We start from the raw sequence: 15,366 nt of genomic DNA on the forward strand, positions 1-15,366 counted from the left end.
CAGAAGGCTCTCATACTCGCCTGGGAATTGAGACTTGACCAATTAAGAGTTTGTCTTAATAGGTTTCTAGAAGAGGATTCAGGGCTTTTTTTCTCCCAGTTGTCTCCTTCTCGGCTCTCCGCCCATTGTCCCTACCTTCCAAGTGCTCCTCTCCTCCCTCAGAAATCCTAGGACAACCTGAACTTCCCCTCCCAGGAACAGATCTTTTTGCCCCAAATATCCTAGAAAACTCTTATTCATGTGCTAAATCTCAACAGAAATGTTTAAAGCAGTGGCTAAGAGCAAGAATGCTAGGGTCAGACCCAGTTGGTATCTAACTGCTATTTACTAACTGTGCGCCCTTGGGTAAGTTACTTATCTTTGTGCCTTAGTTCTTTGTCGGTAAAATGGAGGAATCTTTGTACCCCATTGCAAATACATGTTGTAGGAATAGGACTTAGAGCAGTGCCTGCACATAGGAAACTGCAGCCATTACTATAATTCAGAGAAGAGGGAAAGGCTCCTTTCCCTGTGCTCCCACCATATCTGATACTAACCTCAATGAATGCAATTACTAAAGTAGCCCTCCAACAACAGTTTGCATCACTGAGTCCACTAGACAGTGAGCTCCTTGACGGCAGCAGTGCCTTGTTATTGCCATTGTATCCTCACCATATGGTACAGGGCCAGGCACAAAAGAGATTCAATCAGATCTGCTATAAAGCTGGTTTTGAAGAGCAAATTTGTTCCAACCAATTACTACATTAGGCAACTGAGTAAGTTGGAACTGAGTGAATTTCATATTTGTTTACTGTATGATTCCCTCTGCCAGAAACTAGGTGAATGCACAAAACTGCATTCAAAACTGCTGAACATAGCAGCAAAGGAAAATCCAACATCCACACACCTAAAACACCTATCACCGCTCAGGTTATGAACCATACTCATCCACATCTGGTGTTAGAACATTCCACCCAATTTCGGATTCAGTAGTCCCCTGCTATGTGCAGGTTATACGTTCCAACATCCCCAGTGGATGTCTGAAAATATGGATAGTACCAAACTATATACACAGGCATACCTCAGAGATACTGCCGATTCAGTTCCAGACCACCGCAGTTAATGCAAATATAGCAATAGAGTCAAATGAATTTTTGTTTCCCAGTGCATATAAAAGTTATGTTTACACAGTATTGTAGCCTAGTAAGTGTACAATAGCATTAGGTCTAAAAAAAAAAAAAAAATGCGGAGTACGTTAATTTAAAAACTTTATTGCTAAAAAGTGCTAACCATTATCCGAGCTTTCAGTGAGTTGTAATCACTGACCACAGATCAACATAACAAATATAATAATAATGAAAAGGTTTGCAGGGTGCCCGGGGTGGCTCAGTCAGTTAAGTGTCTGACTTCAGCTCAGGTCATGATCTTGCAGTTCATGGGCTCGAGCCCCACCTTGGGCTCTGTGCTAACAGCGAAGGAGCCTGGAGCCTGCTTTGGATTCTGTGTCTCTCTCTCTCTCTCTCTCTCTCTCTCTCTGCCCCTCCCCCCCCTTTCAAAAATAAAAAATAAACATTAAAAAAAAAGTTTTTTAAATAATGAAAAAGTTTGAAATGCTACAAAATTTACCAAAACGTGACAAGGACACAAAGTGAACAAGTGCTGTTGGAAAAATGGCGATAGACTTCCTAGAAGCAGGGTTGCCACAGACCTTCAATTTGTAAAAACCATGCTCTGTGAAGCGCAATCAAGCGGAGCACAATAAAACGAGGTATGCCTTGTACCATGTTTTCCTATACATGCATTACCTATGCCAAAGTGTAATTTATAAATTAGGCATAGCAAGAGACTAGCCAAAATAACTAATAGTTATAACAATATACTGTAATAAAAGTTATGTGAATGTGGTCTCTCTCAAAATATCTTACTGTGTTGTACTCACCCTTCTTCCTGTGATGATGCATGAGAGGATAAAATGCGTGAGGACACAAAGTGAGGGGAATGACACAGCATTGTGATGTGGCGTTAGGTTACAGATGACCTTCTGACGATTCGTCAGAAAGAGAATCATCTGCTTCCAGACCGCATTTGATGGCAGCGGGCAATCAATTGAAACTGCAGCAGCGAAACCACAGATAAGGGGGACTCCCGTAGTCTCCCCTTCTACCGTTTCTCAGTTATTCACAAGCTGCTTCTAATGTTTCCACAAGGAAAACTCCTTGTCTTTTTCAAGGTAATGTGTCATAGTTACTGGTGTGTTTATGTGCTTTCTAACCAGCTAACATATGTAGAACGGTGCCACCATTTTGATTAGGGTCCTATCCTTTTTTTAAATGTGTCACTGGCGATGTTTTGGAATGTTGTGCCCTACTGCCACCTTTCCCGCAAGTCCTGTTTTTTCCTGCATTATTTTGTATAGCGTGGTGATTTTTAGGCTCTGCCTCGTTAGAGCAGAATCATACCCAGTGGACTCGGGGTTGATGGTATGTCTTTCTTTCTCATCTCCGTAGATACCTAAGGCTCCTGAAACTGTAGGAGCCCATGTTGGTCAGCAAACAAATGCTGTTTGGGCCAGCAGTACTGTCACACAAATAAAAGCAATAAATATATATTCATGGACAACGACATGCCAGGTACTGTGATGAGCAGTGGAGATACTGGCTAATAAGAAGCATTGCCTGTAACTCAGCCTAGTGGGAGAGAGAAGTAATTACAACAGAGGGGGACGCAGGCTATTCAAGAATATAGCAAGGTCTTCTCTCCAGACTTCAGGGAGTCTGTTTCTTTCCTTGCTGCCCCCATCTCTGCCTCCTTGCTCTACTTCCTGAAGTTACCTGTCAGCACAGAGCAAGGAGGCAGCACAGGGAAGAGTTAATGTGGCACAGGTGGGAGGGGTAAGGGCCCTGAGGGAAGCCAGTGGAACAGCTTCATAAAGGGCCCCAAAGGCACTGGTCAAGGTGAAGAGAAGCTGCCAACACCCAGTGCACAGGATCTTTCTCCAGTCAAGTCTTCTGCTGGTGTTTTCCTCCTCATTCATTTATCCATTCCATGTTTATTAATCTTCAGTAAGCTAGAGTCTGCGTGGAATCAGTTCTACTCACCCTGCCTCCTCCAACGTCAGAGATGCTTCTTCCACGTATGGCTGCTACTCTGGGTTGAGTGCCATTTCCTCCCCCTCTGTCACCTCCACTCCCTCTGGCACCCCAGAAATAAGACTTTAGCGGGACCCCCTTCTGGATCATGAGGAAGGTAGGGAGTCAGAGAAGTTCCTTTTTTTTTTTTTTGCTGCCATTTCTCTCTTTCTCTGTTCCTTCCTAGGCCCAACTTCAAACCTCCAGCTGGTGTTCAAGTTTACTACTTATCAAGTTAAAAATAATGTAAGCACCCCCAAAACCCACCAGATTTTCTCTGGTCACATCAGGCTTCCAGTTCCACTCAGTCCCATCTTCCTCACCCTCCTATTTCTCCTTTTCTCTTTACTTTCTTCTCCAGGGCTGATGCCCAGAATGTTAAAGATGGACAACACTGCAACTACTGTGCCCACCCCCATTGTAGAGCTGAGGAAACTGAGGCCCAGAAACTCTGCCTAAGCATATACAGTCAAGGACAGTGCAGCCTGGGGCCTGATACCCAACCAGCTCTGGCTTTCTCCCCATCATACAGAGACTGAGATGGACTCTACTTTGGATCCTAAGGAAGAAAATCTTTCATGTCAGCCACAGCTCTCAGCTGACCTCCAACTGTACCAGCCACTGCAGCAGTGAGGCCCTCCTTCCTCATGACCAGTGTCTTCCCTGGTCTCCCCCTATGACACTCATGGGCTTTCAGGCACAAAGGATTCTCCCATCCAAGCTAGTGTAGTGACCTTGATTATCTGTCAAAACCCCCAACCAAAGGTATAACCCTGTGGTCCCCCAACCCTGCACTACCCCTACACATACTCCATGGATGGGTCTCTGCCACTGTGATACCCCCCCAAAATCTCTCCCTTTATCCTTCCCCTTTCAGGAGTCATGCCCCCATGAACCCTAAAGCTTTGCCCCCTCCACAGGATGGCAGAAGGTCCACATTCCAACTCCACCTTCCCACGCCCAACCTTCTTCATACTGACTGGCATTCCGGGGCTAGGGCCTGCCCAGGCTTGGCTGACACTGGTCTTCGGGCCCATGTATCTGTTAGCCCTGCTGGGCAATGGAGCACTGCTGATATTGGTGCAGTTAGATTCCACACTGCAGCAGCCCATGTTTCTACTCCTGGCCGCACTGGCAGCCACAGACCTGGGCTTAGCTACATCTATAGCCCCAGGGTTGCTTGCTGTGCTGTGGCTTGGGCCCCGGCCTGTGCCATACAGTGCCTGCCTGGTCCAGATGTTCTTTGTTCATGCACTGACTGCTGTAGAATCTGGTGTACTGCTGGCCATGGCCTGTGATCGTGCCGTGGCAGTAGGGCGTCCACTGCACTACCCTCTCCTAGTCACCAAAGCCCGTGTAGGCTATGCAGTCCTGGCACTGGCACTGAAAGCTGTGGCTATTGTTGTGCCTTTCCCTCTGCTGGTGGCGCGATTTGAGCACTTCCAAGCCAAGACCATAGACCATGCCTACTGTGCACACATGGCGGTGGTAGAACTGGTGGTGGGCAACACACGGGCCAACAATTTGTATGGGCTGGCGCTTTCACTGGCTGTGTCTGGTATAGATATCCTGGGCATCACTGGCTCTTATGGGCTCATTGCTCATGCTGTGCTGCGGCTGCCTACCCAGGAGGCCCGTGCTAAGGCCTTTGGCACATGTAGTTCCCACATATGTGTCATTCTGGCCTTCTATGTACCTGGTCTCTTCTCCTACCTCACACATCGCTTTGGTCGTCACACTGTCCCAAAGCCCGTACACATCCTTCTCTCTAATATCTATTTGCTGCTGCCACCTGCCCTCAACCCACTCATCTATGGGGTCCGCACCAAGCAAATCAGGGACCGACTCCTGGAAATCTTCACATTCAGAAAAAGCCAGTTCTAATGGGCAAAAAAAAAAAAAAAAAAACAATGGAGCCTGGTGGTGGAGGTGAAGGAATATTCAGAAGAGTCCACGGCCTGGAGGTGTGGATTATGTCTTCTTTGTCCCACTGTCTACATATGACTGTGATAATCACTCAATAAATTATTTGCTGTGAAGCCTCTACAACACATATCACTAGCCATCTGCAGACTTTGGTCTATCCACATATCTTGCTTGGGAGGCAGGAGGCAGGGGGCTACATGTTACCATGCAGGAAAATAAAATCAGGAATTACCATGGCTTATAGTACACAAGATTTAACTTAAAGAAAACTTCCTTTCCCACCCCTTCCATTATTTTAACCTAAGTCTGCCCATGTCTCCACACAAAAGCTCCTCTATTGATTCTAGACCTGGGGACCTGGGAAGAGTGAAGCTGCCTCTGGAGGAAAGTGCTTGGGTAGTTTTCTGGGTTCAAAGCCCTCTTCATTCCTGGAACCAGATTCTGTCCTTAGGGAAGAAGTTACAGGCTTATTCCTCACATTCCGAGAATCTGGATAATGTGTCCAGATAGGGGTCCCAAAATTGGCCATTCCTAGTTCAGAGAATCCCCTTGGTTTCATGGGTTAGGGTCTATTTCCCCTACCTCCACTCTCCTGTCAATATCTCAAGAATTAATGGCTAGAACTCTCCCTTAGGAGTCAGAGGTCCAACTTAAAGATTTTGAGGGGCACCTGGGTAGCTCAGTTGGTTAAGCATCAGACTTCAGCTCAGGTCTTGATCCCACAGTTTGTGGGTTTGAGGCCCACATCAGGTTCTGTGCCTCCGTCTCTCTCTGTACCCCACCCCCCACTCATGCTCTCTCAAAAATAAACACTTAAAAAAATTTTTTAAAGAAATTCTGATATCCCAGGAAATCATTGTAGCCACTTTACCTGCTTGCCTGAGGTCTAGTCACTATGGTCTCTTACCAATTTGCTCTTCTCTGCATCCTCAGCCAAGAATGTTGAATTCCCAAATAAAATCTACATCAGCACCCCCATTTGGACTGGCCAACATCACTAGAAGCACAGGATGTTGGTATAGGAATATTTCACACTGCTGTGGCTACCAGAGAATAGAGATATTACACATGGTGTAACAGGGGATTGACCTTCAGCTAAGATTACAATGGAAGGGACATTGTGCAAAAGATCTTTCACACCAGCATGGAGCCCAGAATGAATATAATTTCAGACAAAAAGCAGGAATTCACTTTTAGAAGGTCATGGAAAGCTGCAGGCTGCACAGGCAGACCCAAGCTCTTTGGGAAAACTATCATAACTGCAGGTATTGGAGTCAGCCATGAGGACCTGAAGCCAAGTGCAATGCTAACCACTCAGCACAAACAGCTGGACCAAGTACCACGGGAAAGCACACAGAACAGGCGGCTGCAAATCTGAAAAGGCAGGTGACATCTTCTCAGGGCCACATGGGGTCTCACCAGGTCCTCACTAACAAGGAGCTAAAGAGAAAGCCCAGAAGCTCTGCGTGATTTTCAGAGGTGTTGTCACATTGAGAAGATTGACAGTTTTCCTTTGTGGCCTCAGTCATTCCCAAGACTAATCTTTTTCATGAAGTTCTGAGTTAAAAAAATTCCTCAGGCAATGATTTTGTGGATAATTATGACAAAATTCTAATCCTAATTGGAACTGAGTCATTAAGATGTCCATATCCTTCTCTTAGGGATTCCTCTTTGATAAATCTATCCTGACAAAATAATTAGAGATGTGAACAAAGATGTATGCAGTAAGATATTTATTACAACATTATTATAAAGAAATGTACGTGTGACAGTCTTGTGTCACACATACACACGCACACATTTTTTGCCTCTCCCCTCTGGTACACGAAAAAGGGAAATCCTATGCAGCCAATGTTCACAAGCAATGAATTCTGTCACCTTCCCACCACAGGAAACCTCTTGTCTAAGGCACCTTCATTCCCTGGTTGTGCACAGCTTCCCAGCGCAGCTGAGTCCAAGGTTGTGCATTGTTCATTGCAAGAACTTTCTTCAAGCCAAAAATCCACACCCTTGGACATTAGTATTTTGTCTGGATGGAGAGCACACACATACCTACCATGTGATGTGTTCAGAAGACTACCAGCAATCCCCTACTCCTCACAAAACCTGAGAGTAATTCTAAGCGCATAATCCCTTATCCACAATTCCAAAATAAAAAAATCTTTGAAGAAACAATGTTTTTTTCATAACTTTGGCCAAAAACCTGACCTGAAACATCACGATGGTATTTATAGTATTTATGTATTTCACTTGGTGTGAATATTCATACATTTAGCTGCAGAAATATTGATGTGTTTGATTATAGGGCACTGTCCTAAACCTCAGTGGAGTACTCCTTTATATACAATAAAGGCACTATATCCCTTTCTAAAATCTGAAAAATTCTGAAGTCCAAAACACATCTGTCCCTGGAGGTTTCAAATAAGGGATTTGGGACTTGTACACTTATCCCTATAGCCTGAGAGAAGTTAGGGCTCTTTATCCCTTGGAAGTCTTCGCTATCAACACGATTCTATACTGCCCTGAAGCCTCTTGCAGAGAACCTCATGTTCCCTAAATAACCAGCCCCTCTCTTCTCATGCTGTCTGGTCCAGTCGCCACTCAGATACATTGCAGATGATCTGTGTCCAGGGAAACCCCCGAATGTGCCACACTGGAGGCAACCCCATGAGCAGGCTATGGCCCGAACAGCCCAGTCCTGAGGCTCATCAACTCCATCCAGCACTCAGTTGTCATCTATTTTCCTTCAGTAACTTTCAGTCTCAGACTCTGAGCCAAAGGGAAATACAGTCTCACTTAATGTCAGGGTAGGAAAGTGTGGAATGCAGGGAGCCTAAAGAATCATGATCATCAGCAAAACAGAAGATATGGGCTTCTGGCTGAGAGTTCATCTGTACCCAATTTCCCCTCTGAGCCCCCCTGATGAGAATCTGAGATTCTCATCACATTTCACCAACAGCCCATCATCCCTATCCCTACCCTCCACCCCCTTCTCATTCTGGAACTCCATCAGGATCTGGATACCCGTGTTTATCAGTAACTCCTGTCTCTGGACCTCTGCATCTCTGCCTCCCTGCACTGTCTGTATTGCCCCACATCTGTGTGCCTTGTCCTAGTGTATGTCTCTCTCCCCACTGCTGTCTACCTCACCCAGGATTCCCTTCTGGAGGGAACAGAGGTGCCAACTATGCTATACCAGATAATCCCTCCTGGGATAGGGCTAAGAGGGCACTAGAGGAAGAGATCTGGTTGTGCTTGTCCTGACAAGGAGCCTGGGGTTTCTGGTTTGGTCTCTGAAGCATTTCTCTCAGCTTGCCCACTTCCTTTTCACTACACCACTTTGAACATCCACTGAGCAGGTGCCCTCCCACCACACACTCGAGAGCAGAAGGAACACAGCAGTTTCTCCCTTCACCAAAAAGGGACTACCATTTAAATTTTAACTTAAAAGCTGGAATCAGGGGCGCCTGGGCGGCTCTGTCGGTTGAGTGTCTGACTTCAGCTCAGGTCATGATCTCACGGTCCGTGAGTTCGAGCCCCGCATCAGGCTCTGTGCTGACGGGTCAGAGCCTGGAGCCTGTTTCAGATTCTGTGTCTCCCTCTCTCTGACCCTCCCCCGTTCATGTTCTGTCTCTCTCTGTCTCAAAAATAAACAAACATTAAAAAAAAAAAATTAAAAAAAAAAAAAAAAGGCTGGAATCAGGCTGACTTAGGCTTGAATCCCAGATCCTCCATTAACTCAGCGTATCCCTTGCACTAATTTACTTAACCTCTCTGAGCCTTTTAATTCACTTGTAAAATGAGGAAATAATAGTACCTACTTCAAGAGGTTACTAAAAGGATTAACCAACATAACAGATTCAGAGTGTTTGGCATAGCTTCTAACATGGGATATTTGATAGTAATTCTTCTCCTGGAGCGCAGTCCCATGCCCAGAGCCAAACCTTTGTTTAAAGACCGAGCACCCATATATACCCTTAGCTCTAATCTACCCTGAGGCCAGTAACATCATGTAGGACCATTCCCTGTGCCTCATATTCATACCTCAGCCAGCTCAGACGATGACCGACTTTATGGGACAGCTCTACATGCTGGGCCAGCATAGGAAAGGATGCTCCCCATACAGAAGTGGTCTTCCTAGGCATGCAGGAGACTCTCAAAAGGGACTCAAGAGAAGACTCTTTAGACAGATAAGAGGCAGAGTCAGAGAGTAGCTACTAGAAAGGCTCTCCAGAGTGGTTCTTCTCTGAGGAAAAAACACTCTTCTTCTCCAGCAAACACCAGGTTGAGATCTCTGGACAGAGACACAAGGGGAAATCACACATAGATTAGGGCTGCAGTAGGTAAGTGCCAAACAGACACAGATCTCCCTAGGACATGGAGTGGTGCATGAAGAAAAATTTCCTCAAATTTACCTGGGTAATTCTGGCTTCCTGAAAGTCCTCTCCAGTTACTAAGGCAACATTGTCCCAATTAGATTCTTATCCTCCACATTGTCACCACTCAGCATGACACCCTCCTACACATACACCTGGTATTCATTGCAATTGTAACCCACTCATTAATAATGGGTTTCAACCTAGGCTGTACATCAGAATTGCCTGAGGAGCTTTTAGAAATCCTGATGCCCAGGCACACTCCAGACCAATTAAATTAGAATCTCAGGGGGTAGGATCCAGGCATCTATAGTTTTTAAAGCTCCTAGGTAATTCCAAAGTATGACCAAGGTTAAGAACTACTGTTTGGTTCTCAGTCTAAGTCCTGATCTATACTTCCAGTGTGTCCTTCAGGACCCCTATCCAACCTCATGAAGAAGTCACCTGCAGCTAATAAGGCAGCACAGCAAATTGATTCAATAAGGCTGCTGAAAGGGGAAGCCTGATTCTGCTTCCTTTAAGAACTCAGACCAAGAACTACACACACACACACACACACACACACACACACACACACACGCACTCAAGCACCCCTGCATTTTCCTCCCCTAAGGAGGAGAATGGATAAGTGACTCAAGGGTATGGACTCATGCTGTGCATATAGTAAGGCTAGGAAAGTGACTGCCCTCCCCTCACCCAAAGCCCCATTATCTAGTAGGACCTCTATGACCTCATGCTATAGTAGGTCAAAGCCTAAGGCCTGGGGCCTCACCTCTCTGGGCAGCTTGGGGTTCCTGCAGCAGCCACTGCCCTGCCTAACCTCTCCCATACCCCACCATGTTGGTTGGTACCCCCCACCTGCTGACACTGGATGAAGCTGATGCCACCTGGACCCTCATCAAGGATAAAGTAAGAGAGCTAAAGAGAAAGGAACAAAGTGTGACCTAGATGGGTCTGAGCAACTTATGAGTAGGAAGTGGTGGGTAGCTTGAAGATAATAATATTTACTCTGTGCTTACTTACACGCTGGACACTGTACTAAGTGCTTTGTACACACTGTCCAATTTAATCACAATTGCAAAAAACAGCAAGAAGTTCCTTCAAAGGCAGTAAGAATTTCTGAGAACAGAGACAAGTGCTAAGTCAGGGTAGGACTTATGAGGTCAGGAAGGCTCCTGGAGAGAGTGACGTTCTAACTAGGCAAGTGGGAATTATTCTCACATAGAGGAAAGAGGAATGTTTAATAAACACCTAAATGAGTTAGTGAGCAGGTGGGTGGGTGGGTGAGCGAGTGAACAGTGTATAATTAAAAGTACAGCATATGCAAAAGCCAGGAGAGGATTTAAAAAAATTGCATATTTGTGAACTCAAATAGTCTGTAGAGCAGAGTTCACATGAGTAGTGGTGAAAATGAGGTCAAAGAGGTACAGAGGCTGATCATGAAGAGCCTTGTAAGCTTTCTAAAAAAGCTTGGACTTCTTCACAGATACGCCCTCCACCTTAACATCCACAAAATGAGAAATTTGGGTTTTGAGCCAAATATGGAGATTTTCAGGAGCAGGCAGATGTCAGCTCTGAGTTGCAAGTACCCCTGCCAAATCTAGATGGCCACAATTTCTGAATTTGGAGAATTTAGGGATCAGGTTCTGGTTACATAATCTGAAGGACAGTGAATTTAAAGCACTCATAGAAGGCAGCCCTTCTATCAAGTTTAAAACAACCATCTTAAAGTAGTGCCTACTAGACTCAAACAGCCTTAACAGATATAGCTCCCATTAGAAATGGAGCTCACCACAAAGGTCAGCTTCCCAGGGAAGCAGAAACAGGAGAGCCAAGGCCCTCACAAATATCAGAGTACCTAGCTTCAGCAGATTGGTCCTGGACAAGATCAAGCATTTCATTACGATGAAAGTAAATGCGGTCATCAACCAGCAGACAGCTACATCTCTGAGCATCAGAAAAATTCCCTATTTAAATGGAAAATTGTCAGGAAAGGCAAAGTAGATACACAATAAATCACTGGTGATATGTGGCAAATTCAAGGAGCAGGACACCTCTGAGTAATCTGGTTTCCTCTCTCCAGAACTGATAGTTTATTGGGCACTTTGTAGAACATACAGTTAACCAAAATATGGCTTGAAGTCTCCTCATTCATAATTCATACCAGCCGAGGTATACCCAGGAAGAAAGTTTTCCAACCTCACTTTCCCTGGCTGCCCCTGGGAAATCTAAATTTGCAGGCTTCTATGTTCCACAGAACTTTTACCCAGAAGTAAAGGTGCAGTGGGAACAGGTAGTGGTCTCACATGGTGACTCTACAAAGAACAGTCCCCCTGGCATAGAACTGAGTGCCCTATTTTCCCTATTTTAGGATAACCACTGGGGGCCTCAAGGGTAAGAAAAAGAGCCTATAAACCTCCCCACCATGGCAAATTCATGTCTATTCTGGGAAAAACCCTCCAGCTAAATCAGGGATTCACCTGATCAGAAACTTGGACCATAAGAACAGGTATTTTAAATGTCAAAATCCCACTAAAGAGGTACCTCCTGGAGACACTCCTATTTGTCTTATTTGTATAGGATCCTAGGGACCAAAGGAGCAGCTAGGGTAGAATTCTGAAGTTATATTTGGTCACTATGCTTTCTTTGTCATGGGGAAGAATATTCTAAACAAAAATGCCAACCCACCAATGCTCTGCTCTCACCCCTGGAACCCAACTGGCCCTTCTCAGAGCTTCTCAGAGAACTGTTCTTCAGCCTGATGCCCCCACCAAAAATAAAGTATTTCCTGTCCCAATGAAGCAAAGAAGAGGAATTATGGGAAATTCTTCCATGCAGATTAAGAAAAAGCACCATGATAAACACTAGTATTTCAAATGGAAAAAAAAGAAAAAAAGAAAAAGCACCATGTATTTCCCTGGCCAGGCGACAAAAGACAGTACTCTTCAAGCTACTTCAGCTTGTCCATAGTGCAGACACAACTTGATCAGTTAGCGACCCTCCCTCCTCTTATGCTATGGGGCAGCACTTCCAAAAACAGTTCTATGTAGCAAAAAACAGATTGATCATAAGGGATCACTGATGAACTCTACCAGAAGGCTGGCAAACTGGGCAAGGCCAGGGGACAGGCATGTAGGAATTGGGAGCTGAGGAAGGGCAGTAGAACATAGCAAAAATGCTATTCTGAAAACAGAACGGGTCTCAAACAGGAAAGGGATCCAAACAAGGAATTTTATGTACTGGCTAGCAGACCACAGAGCCAGAAGTCTGAGCTAGCAGTATCTTTGATGAGTTGAGATCATATCTAAGTACAAATACTAGAAAGGATCGTACAAGATTTCCCAGTCGGTCATGAAGTTAAACTTTCCAGAACTGGGTTAACCAAACCAAAAAAGGCCAAGACAAGAAGGACAAAACCTAGAGGAACTAGAATCCCTGAAAGCGTACTAGAAGAACCAGCATTTCAAAGATGAGGCCTCAAATCCCTAAAGGAACTCTCTCCTGCAGTTAGGACAGAAAATGTTTAAGAACGGTCATTCCAACCTATTTCTGTGTACCCATTTGTGGTGAATAACATCACCCACCCAATCAATCATCTAATAACTTATCCTTCAGGATTCCTTTTCTCACATTCCTTAAAGTGATCAAGTTCTACTAATTCCATAACCTAAATATCTTCCCCCATTATTTTAGTTGAAGGCCTCACCATGTTTTGCTTGCAATATTACAATACTCTTAACTGATCTTTCTCTCCTCTTATTTTGTCTTCCTACTCAAAATTAACTTTCTAAAGAGCCTTTCTGATCTTGCCCCTCTTGCCCAGAGCCCTTCAAGTGGTTTTCCATTGCCCTCAGGACCAAATTCCTGTCACACTGCATACAAACAAGATCTTTCAGTCTAGTTGCTGTGTGCTTGTCCCTCTTCATACCCTATGTTTAAGTGCAATGAAATTACGTGTTCCTGAATGTGCCCCACCTAGTTTATAAATTCTGGTTTTTAAACTGGTTGTATCCTCTCCCTGGATTGACCATCCTCCTACCTAGCTGATTCCTTCAAAGCTCATGTATTACCACCTAGAAACCTTCTCTGATCCTCTTCTATCAAAGAAAAAAGCTGTTAAATCACTACCCGTCTCCTCCACACCCGTGTTCTCTATTATCTTACTTAGCTGACTACTGTGTACATATTTGTCTCCTCCATCAGACCGGGCTATAATAGGATAAGGTCAAAATCTCATGCTTTTATGTATTCCCAATATCCAGCAGGGTCTGGCACATAGTATATTCAAGGTTTTGCTACAGGAGAGAACTAGGAAATAAGCAGGAAGCCGTCTGAGCACATTGTAGAGATGTAATTGCACAGGGAACAGCAGGAGGGTCAATCTAGAGTAGGCTACCAGGTAACTCCTGACCCTAACTCAGTCCCTGACCTATAAACTGGCCATCTGCAGGTTATCGAGGAGCGCTTTGGGCCCAATGTAGTGGCAGTACCTTTCCTGTCGGATGCAGCCTGCTATGACCTACTGGGTGTGCTAGTGAAGCAGTCCCGACCAGCCCACACACGCCTGGCTTTACCAAGTCGGCAGGGTCGGCGGGCACTACAACCAGTAGGGCCACTACCAAACCTCCTGGAGCAGGTAGGATCTAAGGGTGCCTTTGCCCACTGCACTCGGGAATACTCACCAAACGGCCGGGAAGAGATCGCCTATGAAGAAACGCGACTATTGGATGGGCAGCCCTGCAGGATCCGCCTGCACATGGGTGGTCTGCGCAAGAAGGTGGCCTTTCTGCTGCTGCCACCAGCTCAGGTGAGCCTACAGCAAAATCTTCCCTGGCTCCGAAGCACCCACAGCATCTATGTCATCTACCAGGTCTTCTCCTGTTCCTGGCTGCAGCTGGGGCTGTTGCCTACAGCCCAAGAGCCCCAGCTGCTCCGGTTACAACGGTCCCTGCCTGTTGCCTTCTCCTGCCTCAAGTTTTCACTGCAGCCCAAAGGAGTGCTGGGACCACAGAAGCCTCTGACCAAAGATCCACTGCCCCATGGGGCCAACTGGGTCAGACCCAACCTTGGGATCATGCCACCTCTGGCCCCCATGTCAACCCCTACCGACACCCCTGAAGCTACTGATGTGCCCCCACCTGCCCCAGCCCCACCTACACCACCTCCTCAGGAAAGGCCAGAAGGCAGACCCACCAGATTCTCCTACAAGGGCCGAAACCCCTTCCGCAGGGGGCCCCAGATGCTGTCAGGTACTGCTAGGGGATATGAGGTTGAGACGGATGGGATCTGGTGGAGGGAGAGGGCATGAGGAATATAGGAATGTGTGCCCCAGGAATGTGTGGGGCACCCCTAACACCACACCAGATCCTGGTGAAGGGGATGGAGGGAGCCAGGGGTGGTGAGATGGAAGCATGGTCCTGGTGAGGGGGTGGGCACAGCACAGAGGGCCAGAGGGAGGGACCAGGAAGGCAGAAAGACCAGGGCATGAGTCAAGCTGTGACTATCCCCAACCCTGGCAGAGAACTGGCTCTTCAGCCCCCGCAGCCCCGCACCAGGAGTCCAGGGTGGGGGCCCCGGGGACCCCGACCGGCACTCCATGTCCCTGCCCCTGCTGCAGGGTCTGTCCTCAGAGTTCGACAGCGACGAATGAAGCTGAGGCGAGAGATTCAGGGGGCAAGGCCCCCAAGATCTGGCATAGGGATACTGGTCCCCAATAAACATCAGCTGCTGCTCCCCCAAACCATCCTGGGCCCATGCTGCTTCTTCCGTTTTGGGGCTGGAGAAGAGTCCCTACTTTTTTCCCCTAGGCTCCATGACCCCCTCACCCTTTAACGGTGTTAAGAAGCACCTTAAAACCTTAAAACCAATGTCCTCATGAGAGAGAAAATACCCCTGACCTCCTATTTATGTACAACCTTCCTGGGGCCCCAGCCCCAGAGAAAAAGGGTGGGAAAGAA

The 15,366-nt window shown here is 46.2% G+C and overlaps 2 protein-coding genes and 1 long non-coding RNA gene across 4 annotated transcripts; all 3 read left to right on the forward strand.

The window, feature by feature from the left end:
- Positions 1–2,098: 2,098 nt before the first annotated feature.
- Positions 2,099–3,581, forward strand: LOC122483482. The gene is made up of 3 exons (XR_006297405.1): positions 2,099–2,209; positions 3,295–3,353; positions 3,469–3,581. It is a non-coding gene; the product is annotated as an uncharacterized LOC122483482 (long non-coding RNA).
- Positions 3,582–3,760: 179 nt separating this feature from the next.
- LOC122483480 (olfactory receptor 52W1) lies at positions 3,761–5,015 on the forward strand. Its single transcript, XM_043580485.1, has one exon. It carries the CDS (start codon positions 4,029–4,031, stop codon positions 4,989–4,991), a length of 963 nt encoding a protein of 320 aa, XP_043436420.1. The 5' UTR covers positions 3,761–4,028; the 3' UTR covers positions 4,992–5,015.
- Positions 5,016–10,204: 5,189 nt separating this feature from the next.
- Positions 10,205–15,241, forward strand: CD1H11orf42 (chromosome D1 C11orf42 homolog). 2 transcript variants are annotated; one of them, XM_043580491.1, is made up of 3 exons: positions 10,205–10,318; positions 13,860–14,658; positions 15,027–15,241. In XM_043580491.1, exons 1-3 carry the CDS (start codon positions 10,247–10,249, stop codon positions 15,239–15,241), a joined length of 1,086 nt encoding a protein of 361 aa, XP_043436426.1. In that variant the 5' UTR covers positions 10,205–10,246. The 2 variants fall into 2 exon arrangements, with proteins under 2 accessions (XP_043436426.1, XP_043436427.1); XM_043580492.1 differs by having other exon boundaries at positions 14,929–15,152.
- Positions 15,242–15,366: the final 125 nt, after the last annotated feature.

This window comes from Prionailurus bengalensis, chromosome D1 (assembly GCF_016509475.1).
Source record: "Prionailurus bengalensis isolate Pbe53 chromosome D1, Fcat_Pben_1.1_paternal_pri, whole genome shotgun sequence".
NCBI lineage: Eukaryota > Metazoa > Chordata > Mammalia > Carnivora > Felidae > Prionailurus > Prionailurus bengalensis.